General features: G+C 64.5%; 1 protein-coding gene across 1 annotated transcript in view; it reads left to right on the forward strand.

The window, feature by feature from the left end:
- Positions 1 to 6354: 6354 nt before the first annotated feature.
- Positions 6355 to 18235, forward strand: part of Zfpm1 (zinc finger protein, FOG family member 1) — a 56056-nt gene continuing 44175 nt past the window's right edge. Inside the window, exon 1 of the mRNA XM_027933152.3 lies at positions 6355 to 6423. Coding sequence (XP_027788953.3) covers positions 6384 to 6423 — 40 coding nt within the window. The 5' untranslated portion in view covers positions 6355 to 6383. The remainder of the gene's footprint in view (positions 6424 to 18235) is intronic.

Consider the following 18235-nt stretch of genomic DNA (forward strand, 5'->3'; position numbering starts at 1 on the left):
GCGAGGGCCAGCCGAGGGTCAGGGCACCAGGTATAGCCATCACAGCTGCTCTCTGACCACATGGAAAACATCCCCCCCCACATGACCTGAGGCCACCCCGGGATCTCCATCAGGGGCCAGCCTGGGGTCTGCTGTCCTCACCAGGCCAGGAGTGGGTGAGGCCCACGCCATTGCTGGGGGCACCTTCTCTTGTGAGACACAGGGCGAGGCTAGAGGCCCTCGACACCCCCAAATAGGGGAGGGATGGTGAGTAGTCTCTCGCCCCGGGCAGTACCCAGTCCAGCCAGGTCACACTGGACTCCTGGTTCCAGCCCAGTCCGGCCTCCTGAGGGTGACTCTGCATGTCTACCTTCGCCCTAGGGTCCTGGTCCAGACAAGGTGTCCTCTCCCATGGACAACTGTCTGCCCTCTGTACTGGCCAGCTGCTGGGCCCCAGCCCTGCGGCCTTCAGGATCCTGCCCACTGCCCTTGGAGTCAGCTGCCCTGAGCTCTGTCCTGGCTGGAGAGATCGTCACTTCTCCTGCCTCTTCCTCTGGCTCTGCTTGAGGACAGGGCACCTTCCGGCAGGGTCCTCTCTCTGCACCGAACGTAAGCCACTCGGCTACTGCGGCACCTCAGCACCCCGCCCGCCCACAGCTGAGCTGGCCACGTGCCTGAGTGCTCAGTACCGTGGCCACCCACCACCCCGAGCTGAGAGCTTGGCTGATGGACACCGCGGGCAGCCATTCCAGCCCCTGCGGCCGCCCAGTCCCGGAGCAAGTAGGGCCCCGTGCTCCATGTACTGGTTCTGTCTCAGCTTCCAACTAGTGTGTGACCACCAGCCCAGGAGCCGGTGGCCAAAAAGAAGGACTTAGGATGTGCCGTGCTTCTGGGAGCTGGCTGGGCAGGGCCTGGGCCTCACCTGGCTCACTCAGGCAGGTGCTGTGTCGGGGCGGGCCCGCAGGGGTGACCAACAGCTGGACAGGCCTCCTCGCGGCACGCAGACTCCAGCAAGTCAGTGCCCACTTAATGGGCCTCTGCTCACCTTGCAGACATCCCACTGGCCAAAGCAGGCCAACGGCTCCACACCACAGGCTTGGCCCTGGCCCCATGCCGCAGCCTGCCCACTACCTCCATTGTTCGCCTCCTGCCAGACCCTACTCCGCAGCCACAGGGCATGTGGGGCCACTGTGGGCTCCAGGGCCTAGATGGAGGCTCCGCAGCTGTTTCTGGATGGGAGGGAAGGATAGAGGGACAGAGGAGGAGGGCAGGCGCAGAGCCTGTCCGTGGCGTGGCCAGGCCTCTCAGACAAGGAACGTCCAGACAGCACTTCCTGCCTGGCCGGCACCACCTTGCCCCCCGTGAACGGGCAGCTGCGAGGAAGGGTGAACCTCGGCAGACACCTGGGGATGGACTCCAGACAAGAGCCCGGGAGTCCTGGCCATGGCCCCAGCACCAGGCTCCACAGAGAGGAGACCACTGGGGCCAGAAGGAGGCCTGCACAGCAGGACCCCGGCTATCTGCAGTCCTCAGGCACCTGGACGTGCCTGGAGGTCCCCAGCTGTGGAGCAGAGCCAGCGCCCGCCCAGCTAACAGCACAGGGCCGTCGGCTGCAGCCACCCACCACCCAGGGGGTGCTGGGGCAGCGTGGCACAGAGGTCCCCCGCCCTCCTGCTGCGGCCTCCAATTCCAAACTTAATTCACTCTGACATCCTCACTGCCTTGACCTCCTTATGGAGTCACATGGTGCTAGAACTCATTATCCCCTATTGAAACAGGAAGTTAATTAAACCCGTCACAGAGCCAGCGCTGACGAGTGTCAGGACGGCCCCTGGCACAGCTGCCCGTGACTCCAGTGCCCAGGGAGACTGGCAGAGGGGACACAAGGTCTAGGCGCCGTCCCCCAGAGCAGCCTCCAGCATCCATTCTGGGCAGTGTGTGCCATTCCTGGGTGGGTCCAGAGCTGGCAGGCCTGCTGGGTGGCTTCAGGCGAGTGGCTGACCTCCTGGCCCCAGCTCACCTGCCTGGCAAAGGGCAATCCCAGCTCCTCAGAGAGCTGCTGTGGGCAGAGGCCAGTTACCCGGCATCAGTGCTCAGGGCAGGGCGTTCAGGAGGAAGGGCTCCTCTCTCTGTTGCCATGAGATGCCACCAGAAGGCTGCAAGCTGGGACAGGGGCCCAGTCCTGTCTGATGGTGCTGCGAGACTCTCAGGGGAGCAGGCTGCACAGGCAACAGGAGGGACAGATGCACCCAGCGGCCCACACAGCTCGTGCAAAGCCCCGTGGCCACGGGACTCAAGGCCCTCGGGAGGGCAGGCATGTGTGAGATTACCACAGTGGTGCCCAAGAGGGGTGCTCTGAGGGGCAGAGGGCAGAAGCAGGCAAGGCACAAGCCCAGAGCCACGGGTGCTTGGGCTACTGGAGCCCCGACAGTGCAGCCCACCCCTGCCTTGGCCTACGGTAGGGACAGTGTTTGGGGTGATGGTGCAGCATCTCAGAGCCCCTGAGGTGCAGTCACAGACACTAGGCATGGGCTGACCCTGGGGTGGGTTTGCAGTGGGTGGACAGAGGCACCTATGTGCTGTCCAGTGTCCAGGAGCCCTGACCTCTGACCTCAGGCCTTTCTTGGCCACAGGCTCAGCTTCTGCACCTGCTCCTGTCCCAGCACTCTTTCCTGAGCATCCTCTTCATTCTTTAAGGTCCAGTCTAAGTTTCTAGAACATTCTGTGAGTCCCTTGATGGCAGCCCAACAGCCTGTGCAGGGCGTGGCACCTGGGAGGGGCCACTCTTGGCCCACTCACCCACAGCTACTGCCCACCCAGAGCGCTCCTGGGGCAGGCCGGCTAGAAGCGAGCGTCAGAGGGGCAGCCTGACAGAGGGCAGAAGCAGGCACAAGCCCGGAGCCTTGGGTGCTTGGGCTACTGGAGCCCCGACAGTGCAGCCCACCATGTTTCAATGAGGAAACGGGACCAAGAGGTCAAGAACCTGCCCAGGGTCACCTCAAGGCAGCAGAGCAGAATCTAAGGCAGTTCTCTGACCTCCAGACCAGAGTTAAGAAGAGGGACTCTCAAGAACCAGATAGGGAGGCCATATCTGATCCCAGCCAATCAGAGGCTGAGGCAGGAGGATGGCAGGTTCAAGACTGGCCTCAGCAACTTAGAGAGGCCCTATCTCAAAATAAATAAAAAGGGATGTGGCTCAGTAGTAAGGGCACCTCTGGACTCCATCCCCAGTACAAAGGAAAAGGAGGGGCGCATCGAGGCTTCCCGGGGCCACCTCCCAGCTCTCCCACTTCCAAGCTGCAGGGCTCCTGGAGAGGAACAAGACCCCTTTCTGCATCTGTAACATGCGGGCAGGTGCACCCTGCCCCAGAGAGCTGTGCATCGGTCACACGGGATGTGACAGCATGGGGACATTGGGCCAGCCACTGACAATGCACCTGTCCTGGAGGGTAGCCCTTGTGCTGATGCAGGTCCTGGGGGGGGGGAGGGGAGGCCACTCAGGCCATCCGAGCCCTCTTCCCTTGCCCCCACTGTGAGGAGGGTGAGGCGGAGGAGACCCTCCCCTGCACGGTCCAGAACCGGGCCCTCAGACACCCAGACGGAGCACTCTGAGGCCTGCACTCCGCCGCCTGCCCCTGTGCTAACTGACACCTCCTCTTGAGGCTCTGTTCCAGAGGAGGTCTCTGGGCACTGCCAGGGCTGCACTTCCCACACCCCAGGCCCACCCTGCCCCTTCTGACGGGCATGACCACTGAACAGCTGCACCGGATTCTGGGAGCGGCATGCTGGAGACATTCACAGGGACGCCACCTCTCAGGTGGACACCCTTGGCCGATGGCCCCCTGGCAGCCTTTCCAGGACAGGCACCCTCCCATCTGGGAGCCCTCTGGTGAGCAGGGAGCTACGGGACCAGGCTGGGCAGACTGCTGGGAGCAGAGTCCCCTGCTCTGGTAGGTGTCAAGGACACCTGGCTCTGGGGAATGTGATCCTGTCCTCCACTGATGACCTTGACAGGGACATGCAGGGCCAAGTGGAAATGGCTCCCAGTGGGAGTCTGTGGATGGCAGTGGCTGGGGGGCTCCCCTGGCCACCCTCAGCACCCCACACCTGCTCCTCCTGTCCCACCTGGGCGGGGGCTGCTCCCTCCCCAGGCAGGGGAGGGTGAAGGTCAGAGCAGCCCAGTGGGGCTTCAGTGGCGGGACGTGGCGAGGACCGCCGGCCCCAGGGCCCGCTCTCATACTGCACGGGCTGCAGGCTCTGTGTCTGACCCAGCACGTGTCCCTCCTCCCAGGGCTGTAGGTTTCATCCATATGTGGGATTGACAAGTTACATCAGGCAGGCAAAGAAGGAGCCAAAGGTATACAGTCACTGTCACCCACAGCCTAGACAGTCACCACTAACCCCACGCCTTGGCGCTGAGCTTCCCGCTGAGCCTCAGAATCCACCTCAACACAGCTCTCCAGCTACTGCACAGGATCCAACTCAAGCCTCTGGCTGTGCACCAGCCTCAACCCAGAACAGGGCTGGCCTAAGCAGCCTCCTCTATCACCCCCCAGCTCCCAGGGCCTTTCCTGTGAAGCAGCTGCCCTTGGGGAGGAGGTGGGGACATGGAGTGCTCTGCCTAGCTGGCAAGTATTTGGGGACCCTGGGCTGAGTGAACCAGTGGGACATATTTCCCTCTCCCCAGCCACAGGAGGGCAGTCCCCACCGCCCCGCACAGAGAGCAACAAGAGGCAAGCTGAGCGTCTGCCCGCAGATTTCTGGACTCCTGACCTCAGTGTGTTTCTGTCCAAGGGAATGGACCCCAGCCCCCTGTCCACTGGCCACTCTCCTCCATAGTTCCCTCGGGGTGGTGGCTGGGGCAGGAGATACCCTCCTCTTGCAGAATAGGGGCCTTGGTAACAGAAGTGGGAATAAGATGGGGGCTCCCACTTGGAGCGCCCAGGCTAGGCAAGCCTGTACCCATGACAATGCTGGTGACAGCTGTCCCATTGACTAACTGCCTGTGGGGGGAGGGGGAGGTCAGCGGGTCTTCTCTGGAAAAGCCTTCCTGATAGACCCTGTACCCCAACTCCTGGTCCAAATGCAGCCCAAGAATAACAAAAGGATAGAATGCCGCTCCTGGGAGTGGGCTAACCCTCAAATCTGTCCACTTTGAGTGCATCCCTGAGATTCAATAACTTCACTGGAAAATGGGGTCACCTCTGGGACCTCAGGGACATATCCCAAATAACAAGAGGATGGGTTCTTTATCTGCGAACCTGCCGTTCCTGATCTGGGAGGTGCTACTGAGAACCTCCTTGGAGGGCCTCCAGCCAGGAGCCGGCAGGGGCAAGAGGGCCTGAGGAAAGAGGCCCAAGGGCAGCGTCAGGGGCTGCTGGCCTCCGGACCCCGCTGTGCTTTCTGGCCAGGTCCAAACCCACGGGGGAAGAGCCCAGGTTCCTGCTCCCTTTAAGGCGAAGACAAGGGAGTCACTGCTGCCGGGGGCCGCTTCCACAGCAGTCTCGGATGGAACCCCTCCTGGGCCAGGCCCCTCCACACCCCATTACGGCCTAGGACAAACGTGGGCGTACAGGCCTCGGGCTTCCGGACCCGCGCTAGCGGTCCCCACTGCGCAGGTGGACTGGGCCTCTGAGCCCAAGACCCGGGGCGGGACCAAGGCCGTGGGACCGGGTTATCCAGCGGAGGGGGCGGGGCGAGGCCCAGCTCTAGAGACCGTCACGTCGGGTCCGGTTTGGGGGCGGAGCTGGCGCCCAGGGACGGAACAGGTGGCCAAGTCCCAGCGTGGTCTCTAGTCTTAGAGACCTAAGGGGAGTGGAAAGGCTAGAGATCTACCTCGGGGCGGGGCCCACACACAGAAGGACCGGCCAGGAGGGGCGGGACCACGGCGACTGGGGCGGGGCCAGCGTGGGGAAAGACGGGCCAGGAGGGGGCGGGGTCAGCGCGGGGAAGAACGGCCGGGAGGGGCGGGGCTGAGGAGCTGGGGGCGGGGCGGGGCGAGAGGCCCGCGGCCGGCGACGCGCAGGCCCCGCCCCGGACCGGCCCGCCCTCCCGCAGCGCCCTCACGGTGGCGGCGGGTTCGCTGCTCGCTGCCCGCAGGTTCCATTGAGAAAAGCCGGGCGGCGGCGGCGGTGTCCGCGCGGGAGCGGAGGAGCCGGCACCAGCCCGCCGCCCGCCCGCCGGGCAGTCCGCGCGCCCGAGCGCAGGGCCGTGGCCTCCGGCCTCCGTGGCGGCGCCAGCGGCTCCCGGCCGGGCGCGGCGGGCTGGGGACACGAGCCGGGGCGGCCGTGGAGCCCAGGAGCCGGGGGCATGAGCGGCCCCGCGGCCCCGCCGCGCCCCCGCCGCCCGCCGCCGCCCGCCAGGGGCTAGAGGCGGCCGCCGCGAGGGCGCGCGGCGCCGGAGACATGTCCAGGAGGAAACAGAGCAACCCCCGGCAGATCAAGCGTAAGTCAAACTTTGCTCGCCGTCCCCCTCCGCCCGCAGACCCCCGCCAGCGCCCCGCCGCCGAGCGCCACCCCCGCGCGGCCGCCCATCCCGGCTCTGCCCGCGAGCGCCGGCGACCTTCACCCCGCGCCGCGCCCCCCGCGCTGTGTGCCAAGCGCGCCGTAATCTAATCTCCACTGGCGGGCCGGGCCCCCGCGTCTGGACTCGGGCACCGGGGGTCCGGCCCCGGAGGGGGTGACCGCCCAAAGGATCCGGAGGAGGGTGGTAGGGGGCGCGGCCCGGACACCGCGCGGCCTGCCCCTCCCCCGCATCTCCGAGATGGTGCGGCGATAGGGCGGCCCCGATCTGGGCTCAGATAAAGTTTAAAATATTCCATTCTGCAAGTCCCATCCTGATAAGATCGCTCTGTCGGGACGGGCTGAAATTGTGATCTTATCTCTCGCGCTTGACTCTCCCAGGCTTTGTATCTAGAGGGAGAAAGAGAGACCGGGGAGCGAGAGGGGGCACCTGGGGCTGCGAGGAACGGCGTGAAGAGGTGGCGGGGACCAGGCGGCGCCTCCCGGGAGTGCTGGCCGCAGAGCCGCATGGCTGGGGGAGGGGGGTGTGCAGCTGCCGCAGCAGCCCCAGCGCTCTGCCCCAGCTACCAGACCCCCCACCCCCGCCTGGCGATGGGGGTTTGAACCCGAGCCCTGCCTGCCTGGGGACACCTCCAGGAGGTCTGCCCCTACAAGTGTCGCTGCCCAGGCAGCAAACAGTGTTCTTGTATGCCTGCACCCATGGGCGCTGCCCTGAGTCAATGAAGGAGCTCTGGGGACTCGGGCCGCTGGCGTGGCCCCTGCACTTGTCCAAGTTTCTCTCAGGTGCGGCCTATGGGCAGTTCCCCGCCGGGCCGAGGGGCCACTGCACGTCCGCTTTACCCATGGCCACACGATAACATGTCTTGCGCTCTCTGGACCACTGGGCTGCTGCGACCACTTCGCTGCTCCAGGAGCTAGCCAGCGCACAGGAAGCGCCCCTCCCCACCCCACGCCAATAATAACTTCGCGCCTCTGCGGCCAGGGCCCTGGCGCGGCGTGGGCTTCCTCCCCCAGCGCCTCCCACTGGCCAGACAGCAGGTCATCCGGGCCAGCTCGGTGGTGAGAGGAGGGTCCGGTTGGCTGCCCAGCTCCAGGCGCCTGGACACTGCCTTCTCTACCCACAGGACCCAAGTGCCCTAGCCTGTGGGAGTGTCTCCATCCTGAGGTGTCGGAAAGCGGGGGCTCAAGTGGGAATCCGGGTTCCCGTAACCGACTCCCCAAATGCAAACGGGACCTGTTTTCGGAAAGTCGCCTTCTAACATGTCAACTCAGTATTAAGCCACCCACGGTCCCGATGCGCGCTCTTCTCTGGTTTCTTTTTCCCTTCCTCCCCCGTGAGCCCCGGCTCCTTCAGTGCGAGCGCGTGTGAGTGTGCTTCGGCGTGATGAGAACGGCAGATAAACTCCGGCAGGGAGATCGCAGGTTAGGAGCCGATCGCCAGCGCAGATAAGGCCTCGGGAGCAGAGAGCGCCCGGCCCCGCTGGGTCGGCCAGCCGCGCAGGCTGGGGACTGGGACTGCGCCGGCCAGCCCCCAGGAGCCCCCTGGCGCGTCCCAGGACTTGGGCCGGGGAAGGGGCCAGACCTGGGAGGCAGTCCCAGCGACCCTCCCAGCAGCTTGGGGCCCAGGGCGCCTCCTCCCCTGACAGATCTAAGCGCGTTAAGATGCGAACGCTGATTGTCACCAAGCGGCGGCGCCTGCCCGCCCTCTGCCCGCGGCTGTGCGTGCGGCCCTCGCAGCTGCGCGCCCGCTGCCCTGGCCTCACCTGCGGCCCTGCACAGGGTGTGGAGGGGAGGGGGCCGAGCGCTTCGGGCCGCCCCCCCCCCCGTGCCCCCATCAAAGCCGGGGCGCAGCTGCCCGCGCCTCTGTGCGCCTTTTGTTCTGAGCGGAGATAGATGTGCCGCGTTGATAAGGCGCGCAACCGATGGCGGCCGCGATAGGCGCTTCCATTTATTAACTTCAAACGTGGGAGCGGGGGGGAGGGCGAGGCAGGAGCGCGGCCTTGGCCGGCCAGATGGCTGCGACGATAGGCCGGGCCGCTGGCGGGGTGAGCAGGGCAGGGCGCAGCTCAGGACCCCCCGGCGCCCCGGGCCCGCGGAGCTTTCCTCCCGCCCCGGTCGATGTGAGCTCTGATAAGCGTGGGCCGGTCGGCCCGATGGCGATCGCCAAGAGCGATAAGAGGCCTTATCTAAGGCCACCAGGCCCCGCTGGGTTCGAGGCTACAACAGCGCGGGGGTGTCGCGGCTGGGGCAGAGGGGGCCCGGGAGGCTCTACGGGGTGGGGGGAGCCGGCGTCAGCGCGGTCCATCTGGAGAGCTTTTCCCCAAACAGGCCTAATTGCCAAGAAGTTGGTCCTCCCCCTGCGGCGGTGGTACAGTCCGTCAAAATGAAAGAAAACTGACTTTGCACAGGCCGGAGCTGAGAGAGAGGACACCCCGCCCCTGATTCCTATTAGATGGTGCTGCGGGCCAGAGGGTTCGTCACCTGCAGAAGAGGGTGGTTTCCCCCGAATCATGTCGGGTTGTTGGTTCCTGGCAAGTATCAGGTGTGATGTGCAGGAGTTTTCTTAAAGAACAACTCAAGGTGGTTTCCATGGGCCCAGCTGTTTGGGGAGGAGCCCAGTTTATGCCACTTGCTGCCTTTTCCACAGGGTCCCGAGTCAGGGAAAGGTCTGTCCCCATCTGCCTTGACTGACAAGTATCTATTGAGTGCTTGCTGTGTGCGGCACTGGGCCTCTGGTGGGGCTGAGTAAATGAGCCAGGGGCCTGAGGAGGGGTTCGGGGATGCTTTGCAGAAAGGGAAGGGGAGACCAGCCTGGGGCCCTTCCGGAGACGAGGCTGACCTCAGTTTCCAGCTCTGGAAAGGGAGCGACAGTCCCCTGCTCTCGTGTGGTGTGGAGGGCTGAGGGCTGTGCCTGTGTGGGTGGCGTGAGGCCAGGGGTGGTGGAGTCTAAGACTGGCTTGAGTGCTCCTCCCTGGAAAACTCAGACAGCAGTGAGCCCCCAGGTCAGGCCAGAGACCCTGAGGGGCCCTATTCAGTGGGGGGACTGTGGACCCCGGATACCAAGTGGAGCTGGGCTGACTGGGCCCGGGGCTTCCTGAAGATGCAGGAGTTGCTCTCCGCCCCAGCCCTCTGCCACCCCACCGCAGGGGAGGTGTTTTTCACACATTAGCAGTTTGATTAAACAAATCATTGGGTGACTAATTCACCCCGAGCTTCAAAGCCACCTGCTGCTCTCTGCTCCCTTAAGCATTAACACCCACCCGCCCACCCGTGGGGCCGCCAGTGCTGGGAGGGTGCTAGCGAGGTTTCTCGCCTTCACTGCCGATTCCTTCTGGAGAAACGGTGTAACCAGGTCTGCTATCCAAGGGTCAGCAAGTGTAAGTCCTGCCCTCAGCTGGCCTTGCCCCATTGTCCCCAGCCCTGGTCACCACCCTGAGGGGGCAGCAACACAGTGCACCTGGCAGTGGAGGTCAGGTTGTCCCACGTCCTGAGAGCACATGGCCAGTGACTGGTAGCAGAAGGAGCTGGAGGTGGGGAGGGACTCTGCTGCCCCTGCCCTGCTCCTGGACTCCAGGGATCTAGTGGACCCTGGAGCCCACATGGCCATCCTCTGACACTTGTGAAAGCCTGGCCCGGGCTCCTGGCCGTTGGCTGTCCTGCATTCCTGGGCCTGGGGAGGACAGGCAGCTCACCTTGTCATTTGAGAGTGATGACAGGGCTGGTGTCGGCTGCCACACAGGGCCCTTGCTCCCACAGAAGGTCCTGGCCCACCTCCACCGGGCAGGGAAACAGCACAGAGAAACCAAGTCTCTCACCCAAGAAGACCAGCCAGAGCTGATGCAGGCAGCCTGGCCCCGCCCGGCCACCAGACCTGAATGGCATGCTTCTTCCTCACCACTTCCAGCCACCCCGCCTCGGCCTCCACGTCCGTGAGTGGGCTTGCAGGAGCAGCAGAGGACCTTGGGGTCTTTCCAACCCTGTCCTCTCAATTCCCGCTGCCCTCCTTCCTGAGACGTTAGTGCACAGGGCAGCCCCTAGGGAGGCCTCACCCAGCCCTAACCAGGGCCTGAGTCCGGGACCCAATCCCTCTGGCCCAGGGCCCCTCCCTGGAGGTCACCAGGACCCAGCATGGCACCAAGCACACCGGGATTTAAGTGGGTCAGTTGGGGAAGAAAGGAGGAGGAATGCAATGCCATTAATTGTGCCCCTTATCTCCTGTTTCTATGCCAACCAGACGTTCCCGGGGCTTGACGGGCCCGTGAATAATACTCCCGGCTGGCCTATCTGCCATCGACAGCCCTTCTCCTAGAGGCAGCTGTTGCCTCCCGATTGGTATCGCCAACCTGTGGACCTGGGCCTGGGCCTGCCTAGAGGCCATCCTGGAGAACTCGGGCCCTGGGTGGACTGCTGCCTGCCTGCCCTCCATAGCCCTGGTCTCCTGTGAGGCTCCTGTCCCCATTTCACAGAAAGGGAGACTGAGGCTACAGCTTCCTGATGTCTCCAGAGCTCACCGGCTCTCCCCCTCAGGAGGCCTGGCCTTGTCCCCAGGGGCTGGGAGCTGGGACAGCACCTGCAGGAGGAGTCCCCTGCTGCATGACCTTGGCACCCCCCACCCGCTGGTCGCCCGTCCTTGGCTGTTTCATTGGGAGACAGGTGAAGGTGGGGTAGGAGCTCAGCGCACACACAGGCCTGTGGACAGGGAGCCAGCTCAGCAGGGCCAGCCGGGGTCAGGCTCCTCCCTGCTCACGCTGTGCATGGGGTGCCCAGCCCAGTGCCTGCTGACGCCCTGTGCATGCCTGCCCAGGCAGCCTGGCTCCAACCCTGCCTACCCCCTCGGTCCCGTGAGCTCCCTGAGGGCAGGGATGGCACTGGCCCGCCCCACGCTGCAGGCCTGCTGGGACCAGACAGTTGGCACGAAATGGGCAGATGTGGGCCCCTGACTGGCCCTGGGCTCATGGGCAAGGCCTGTCACCTGAGCCTCAGCTCTCCATCTGCAAAAGGGCATCAACAACAGCACCCGTGCTGTGCAGTGCTCCCATCCCCTCCTCCCACTCCTCCTCCTCCTGCTCTCCATCCTCCTCCCCCTGCTCTCCCTCCTCCTCCCCCTGCTCTCCCTCCTCCCCCTCCTCCCACTGCTCCTCCTCCTGCTCTCCCTCCTCCCCCTCCTCCCACTGCTCCTCCTCCTGCTCTCCCTCCTCCCCCTCCTCCCACTGCGCCTCCCCCTGCTCTCCCTCCTCCCCCTCCTCCCACTGCTCCTCCCCCTGCCCTCCCTCCTCCTCCTCCTGCTCTCCCTCCTCCCCTCCTCCCACTGCTCCTCCTCCTGCTGCTCCTCCTCCCTTGACTCCTCCTCCCAGTACTCCTCCTGCTGCTCCTCCTCCTCCCTTCCCCCTCCTTGTCCTCTTCTCATCCTCTCCCTCCTCCTCTTGCTCCTCCCTGTGTTCCTGGGCCCAGGTGACAGCCGTGCGGTGCCCTCTCTGTGCCCATGTGCTCTGGCCAAGGCACATGCCCCAGTCCAATCTCCCATTTCTCAAATGAGAACCAAGGGCCCAGAGCCCCGAGGTCAGTGCTGCCCCAGTGTTAAAGGGCCGCCGAGGCGGAGCAGAGGCACACTGGGCACCAGGCCCCCTGCAGCCCTGGGTGGTCTGGCTCTGAGTGACCCTGGGGCTGGGCACATGGCCCTGACTCACAGACCCCAGTGTCGGGACGGCAGGTGGCTGCTGCCCTTGCTCCCAGACATGGCCCTCCCACCCAGGCTCTCTCCCCTGCTCAAGCAGGGCTGGTATACAGTGGTGCCTGGTGAGCACAGAGAGCAGACCGGGAGGAGATGGGTGTACAGTGGTGCCTGGTGAGCTGGTATACAGTGGTGCATGGTGAGCACTGAGAGCAGACCGGGAGGAGACGGGTATACAGTGGTGCCTGGTGAGCACAGAGAGCAGACCAGGAGGAGACGGGTATACAGTGGTGCCTGGTGAGCTGGTATACAGTGGTGCCTGGTGAGCACAGAGAGCAGACCAGGAGGAGACGGGTATGCAGTGGTGCCTGGTGAGCACAGAGAGCAGACCAGGAGGAGACGGGTATACAGTGGTGCCTGGTGAGCTGGTATACAGTGGTGCCTGGTGAGCTGGTATACAGTGGTGCCTGGTGAGCACAGAGAGCAGACCGGGAGGAGACGGGTATACAGTGGTGCCTGGTGAGCTGGTATACAGTGGTGCCTGGTGAGCTGGTATACAGTGGTGCCTGGTGAGCACAGAGAGCAGACCGGGAGGAGACGGGTATACAGTGGTGCCTGGTGAGCTGGTATACAGTGGTGCCTGGTGAGCACAGAGAGCAGACCGGGAGGAGACGGGTATACAGTGGTGCCTGGTGAGCTGGTATACAGTGGTGCCTGGTGAGCTGGTATACAGTGGTGCCTGGTGAGCTGGTATACAGTGGTGCCTGGTGAGCACAGAGAGCAGACCGGGAGGAGACGGGTATACAGTGGTGCCTGGTGAGCTGGTATACAGTGGTGCCTGGTGAGCACAGAGAGCAGACCGGGAGGAGACGGGTATACAGTGGTGCCTGGTGAGCTGGTATACAGTGGTGCCTGGTGAGCACAGAGAGCAGACCCGGGAGGAGACGGTGCTGTCCCCTCCAGCCCGTGGCTGAGGAGCGGGAGCTGATGGTGGCGAGGGAGGGGCCTTGCCGCGGCCCCAGTGCGACCCTCCCGACCGCTCCCCCAGCGCAGCCTTGCCCTACCCAGGCCCGGGTTGCACCCCGAGGGCTCCAGGGTTAGAGGCGACCAGGGCAGGGCCCTCCCGGGACAGGAGCCCAGCGGCCTGCTGTGACCGTGGCCCAGCCCTGCCCGCTGGTGTGCAGCAGGAGGTCCCCCAGAGCACCTCCCACTGGTGTGTGCGGGCACCTGAGGCCCCGGAGCAGCCTTGCCCTTCAGGTGCTGCTGTCTGAGGCAAGACGGCCCCCACCTGTGTCACGGCCTGGCCGCCTGGCCCTGCCCGTGGTCCTTCCCTGCCTGACAGCCTCGTCATCGAGTGGCCAGCTTCACAGGTGAGAAGACCAAGGCCCCACTTGTTCACCTGATGCAGGAGCTGGTCAGGGGCCCCGGGGCTGGGGTGCCTCTGGGTGGAGTCCACTCAGCCCCTGAGAGGTCCCCGGGATCCCTGGAGCTCTCCGCGGCCCCTCCCCCCCCCCTCCTCAGCAGTGTGGTGGGAGACGCCGCCTGGCCAGCGGGAGTGTGGCGCTGACCTTGGGCAGGGCTGGTGGGGTAGAGACGCGGCCCCTGCCTGCCCCCAGGCACTCCCCTGACCTCCCCAGGTGGCCGCAGCCTCTCCGAGCCTCAGCTTCCCCACCTGCAACGTGCGGCGGCTATGCAGCCTCTGAGCTGGGTGAGGTCAAAGTTGGCCCTGGAACCCGGGTCCCTTGGCTTCTTGCCCCAGGGCTGGAGTGGGAGCAGGACCCCGGCTGGCATCAGCCCAGGGTGCCAGTGCTGGTGGGCTCACTCGTGTTCGATTCCTCCTGGGACTCTTCAGACACCTGCTTAAACTAGGGGTCTTAACCCATTCTGCATCCAAGGAAATGGGTCAGAGAGGGTGGTGGCTGCCTGAGAGTCACACAGCACAGAGTCAGCCAGGGGGTGGGGGTGGTCTCCATGAGCCCTATCCCTGCTCCCAGGCTGGGGACCTGTGTCCCCCAAACCGGGGGCAGGGTGCTGCTCCTGAGAAGCAACCACAGTGGGGGTTCCCTGTGAGCAGCCACTGCTGGGGACAGGCCCATCCTAGGTTTGCAGCTGTCCCACTCTGTGCCTATGGGGAGCTGATCTCAGAGTCTCCATCTCTGCAAAATGGGCCTTTCTCGGGGACCCAGGATGGGCTCTAAGGGTGCCTGGTCCTCGTGCCAGGAGCTCCTGAGTCTCAGGTGCCCCCTATCAGTGGGTCAGCATCGTTCACCTCGCGGTTGGAGAGGACGGCGGAGGCCCCACAGCAGGCATGGCCAGGCAGAGCAGGGGGTGGGGTCTGTGTGGTTCAGTGCAACTCAGTGGAGGGGCACAGGGGCCACCTTTCTCCCCCCGACTGCTGACCACCCCCTCAGCATCTCTGCACCTTCCCAGTCTCCTGGGCTTGCTTCTTGCCGGTTCCTCCTGGCATCTGACCTCCAGCCCTCTGTCCTGGGTGCTGAGACCCATTCCAGCCCCTGGCCTCCTTGGTACTTTCACACGAAGTCTGTGCCCCAGAGCCAGACACTGGGAGCGGGCGGGGAGGGGCCAGGCCAGGTGGCCTTGCTCCCCCTGCGAAGCTCCTCCTCTGGGGACAGGGACAGAGCCTGGGAGGACTCCACCCCAGCAAGGGTGCTCCTGGCCTCCGTGTGACGGGGGAAGCCAGCGCCCCAGGCCCAGCCTCCTCCCACCAGGCCTCGAGCACGTGCAGCCCAGCCCGTGCCCACGCCGTGCCCAGCACTGCACAGACTGACCTCGCGCCCCCTGCAGTCTTGAGGGAGGTCCCTGGAGGAAGTGAGGCCAGGGAGTGTAAAGGTCAGGCTGGCACCTACCTTGGGGACAGGAGACGGGCACTGCAGGGCGGTTCTCCTGGGGAGAGCTGTCCCCGAGCCACGCTGGGCCTGGTGGTGCCCATCTTCACGCTCAGGACACGGAGGTCTTCCTGGGGCTCCCCGCAGTGCCTCCCACAACGTGACCTTGGCGAGTTCCCTCCTCCCTGGGCAGAGGCCGCAGCAGGAGTCCAGAGCTGCAGCTCCACCAGGCACCCGTGGGCCAGCCCTGCTGGGCAGCACCGGGGCCCTGGCCGGCTGGTGTCCTGGGGTGAGACCCTGGGTTAAGCCCAGGGTGTGGCCACAAGTGGGTCTGGGGCTCCCTCTCCCGTGGTACAGGTGGCCACTCACGGGCCAGGTGGGTAGCCCCCCAACATTTGCGAGGTGCCCCGTGCGCACTCCCAGGGCCCAGGGCTGGGATTCCTGAGCCCGGTGGGGAGCTGCGGGGCCATGCCCCAGGACACTGTGCCCGTCAGGTCACTGCTGATGGTTCCCGAGGCTGGGCCTGCTAAGCCACTGGGGAACAGGGCCTGCCGTCCAGGGCCAGGGGTGAGTGTCTACTCCCCACTCCATCACGCAAGGGGCCTGCCTCCTCCCAGCCTGTGGGCCGGGCTCCACCCAGCCGCCGGATCCCGAGGGGCTTCTGCCTCAGTTTCCCCTTCTGAGCCGCAGGCCCTCACCCAGCGCCACCCAACACAGGCAGCCTCCCCGGGGAGTGCCCGGCCTCCACTGTGCCGGCTCCATGGCCGTCCCCCTCCCACTGCGGCTGAAGCCTGGTCCCCGCACTGTCTCCCGTCGGGCCTCTGGCGGGCGCAGGTTTCAGCTCCTGTGATAACTCGGAAAGTTGAACTGGCCCCATTACTGCCGCGATGGTTGGCCAGATACGGCCTCGATAATGGAGGAGATAGGCTCCCGTGGCCAGCGCCCCGCCTCCGTCCATTAGCATTCCCCACCAGCGATGGCCTATCTCCTGCATTTCCACTCCTCCCGCAGATAAGAATGGAAATTCTGACTTCATAGCTCACTGATTAAAGTGTCTGGATTTCTTGATAATACACAGATAAATTATGTTTTTGAAAAAGAAGGTAGGGAGAAGGGGGGAGGACGAAGCCCCGGAGGGGAGCCCTTGGCCGACGCTCCTGGCCAGGCGGGCAGCCACCAGTGTCCGGCTGCACAGACGGGCTCTGCACAGAGACTGCCGGGGAGCTGGCCCCTGGCAGGCCAGGCTGGGGTGGCTGGAGCAGGGCTCTGCTCAGGAGAGCGCACCGAGCCTCTGCCCCCCTGGACTTGCCTCTGCCCCAGGCGGCAGGGTCAGCGGGCTGATGCAGCCTCCAGGCCTCCTGCAGCCTGGTGGTGGGCAGATGGGGTTGGAGCCCGGAGGCCCGGGCTGTGTCCTCAGGGCAGCCTTGGTGCCCAGGGCCTCATCTGTCCAGTGGGTACCGTTTGTCAAGGTATATGCGCAGGCGGGGTTTCACCTGCCCGGTCCCTGCCTCGGTCCCTGGACGGTGGCCGGTATACAGGAGGTGCTCACTCCATGCCAAGGCCCCAGCGGAGCCCCAGCTGCGTTGGGGGCGGGATCTGAACTCTGGCTGCTCCGTCTACGTCACCCCCTTCCCATGTGGAAGCCCGTGGCTCAGGGCTGTCCCCCACCACTCCAGCCATCAGGCCTGGGCGGCTGGCCCGCTGCCGTCGGTGACAGTCGGGCCCAGATGGGCTCAGGTAGCGCGTGCGTCTGTCTGGATGAAGCCTGTCTCCTTCAGCTGATCCGAGATCCTGCGCTGATGTGTGATACGGCGATTAGGGCCGGCGTGTGGCTAATCCTCCCGCTGAGGGACAGGCGAGGCGCCCGCCACGTGGGAGGAGAAGCAGAGGCCCAGTGGGGACAACCTCTCCCTGGGGTGGTGGCCAGGCTGAGCCCAGCCCTGCTCCACAAGGCCCTCCTGAGGCCACTCGGGATCCCAGTCGGCCTCTGGGTTCATTTTTCAGTGACTCTTGAAAAGTGAGATTCTCTGGGGTCCCAGGGGCAGGAAGCATGGACAAGGTCCCCAAGTCTCTCCGAGTCTCTGGGACTCCCCAGTTATGACCCTGATGGTTGCCACTATTAATAGCTCCCTTTATTGAGTCCTGGCTGCATGCAAGGCCTGGGCTTGACCTGTCTTGTGGAATAAGGGCCTCCCTATAGCCCTGGGAAGAGTAACTTTAACCTCATTTCTCCTCTGATGACTCAAGGCTCAGACAGGCTGAGTAACTGACCCAAGGTCACACAGCATTAGAGGAAACAAGAGGGACTCTGACTTAGAGGCTTGGTCCAGATCTGGGTCTCCATCTGGCTGGGGGTTCCAAGCTGTTTACAGCCTTGGGTCCCTCTCCTAGTGGGCCCACCACCTCCATTTCAAGGAAAAAGGCCCAGGCACAGAGAAGGAAAGTGACCACTGGGGCCCACAGCCCTGTCCCAGGAACAGTGGAAGCTGTGGCTAAGACTGGTCTGTCTCTACTCTTGCGTATTTCTTGGGGCTCCTTTGATGAGGAAGTTTGTTTCTGTCCTCTGGATTTTGCTCTATATCCACATTCTAAGAAAGTCAGCTGTCTCAGGAAGACGAGGTGTCTCTGGGGTAAGGGATAATTGTGGGGTGCGGCTGCCAGAACTCAAATCCCACCTCTGGGCAAGTGACTTAACACACCCCTGGCCTGGTCCCCTCGCCTGCGCCACGGCCACATGCACAGTCCCCGCATGCTCAGCTTTGAGAAGCGGACGGAGGAGGTGGAGCTGCCCAGGCCTGCAGGTCCTGGCCTGGTGGTGGGCACCACCTGGGGCGCGCGTGGCTGCAAGGGCCCTGCACCTCCTCTCTATCCTCCTGCCGCCATTCTTCTGCGGTTTCTGGCAAATGACTTCATTTGCCGATGGCCTCGCTGAGCTTTGCAGAGGCCCAGAGCCTTCTCCGGTCCATGGTGACCCCTTGTCCACTGCTTGGAAGCCCCTGGTCACCAGTGTCTCCAGATGGAGGTTACAAGAATCACGCAGGGAACGCAGAGCCTCCGGGGTGCTCGGGAGGGAGCCTGGGGCCCAGCCTGCCCCGTCTGTTCTGAGCTGTTCTGAGCCTCCTGTTCGCTGTTCTGAGCCTCACTGTCCACGTCTATGAAGCAGGGCTGAGGATGCTAAAGTCTGCCTGCAGGCCCTGGGCCCAGAGTCCCTGCTGGGC

The sequence above is a fragment of the Marmota flaviventris genome, chromosome 18 (assembly GCF_047511675.1).
Source record: "Marmota flaviventris isolate mMarFla1 chromosome 18, mMarFla1.hap1, whole genome shotgun sequence".
Lineage (NCBI taxonomy): Eukaryota > Metazoa > Chordata > Mammalia > Rodentia > Sciuridae > Marmota > Marmota flaviventris.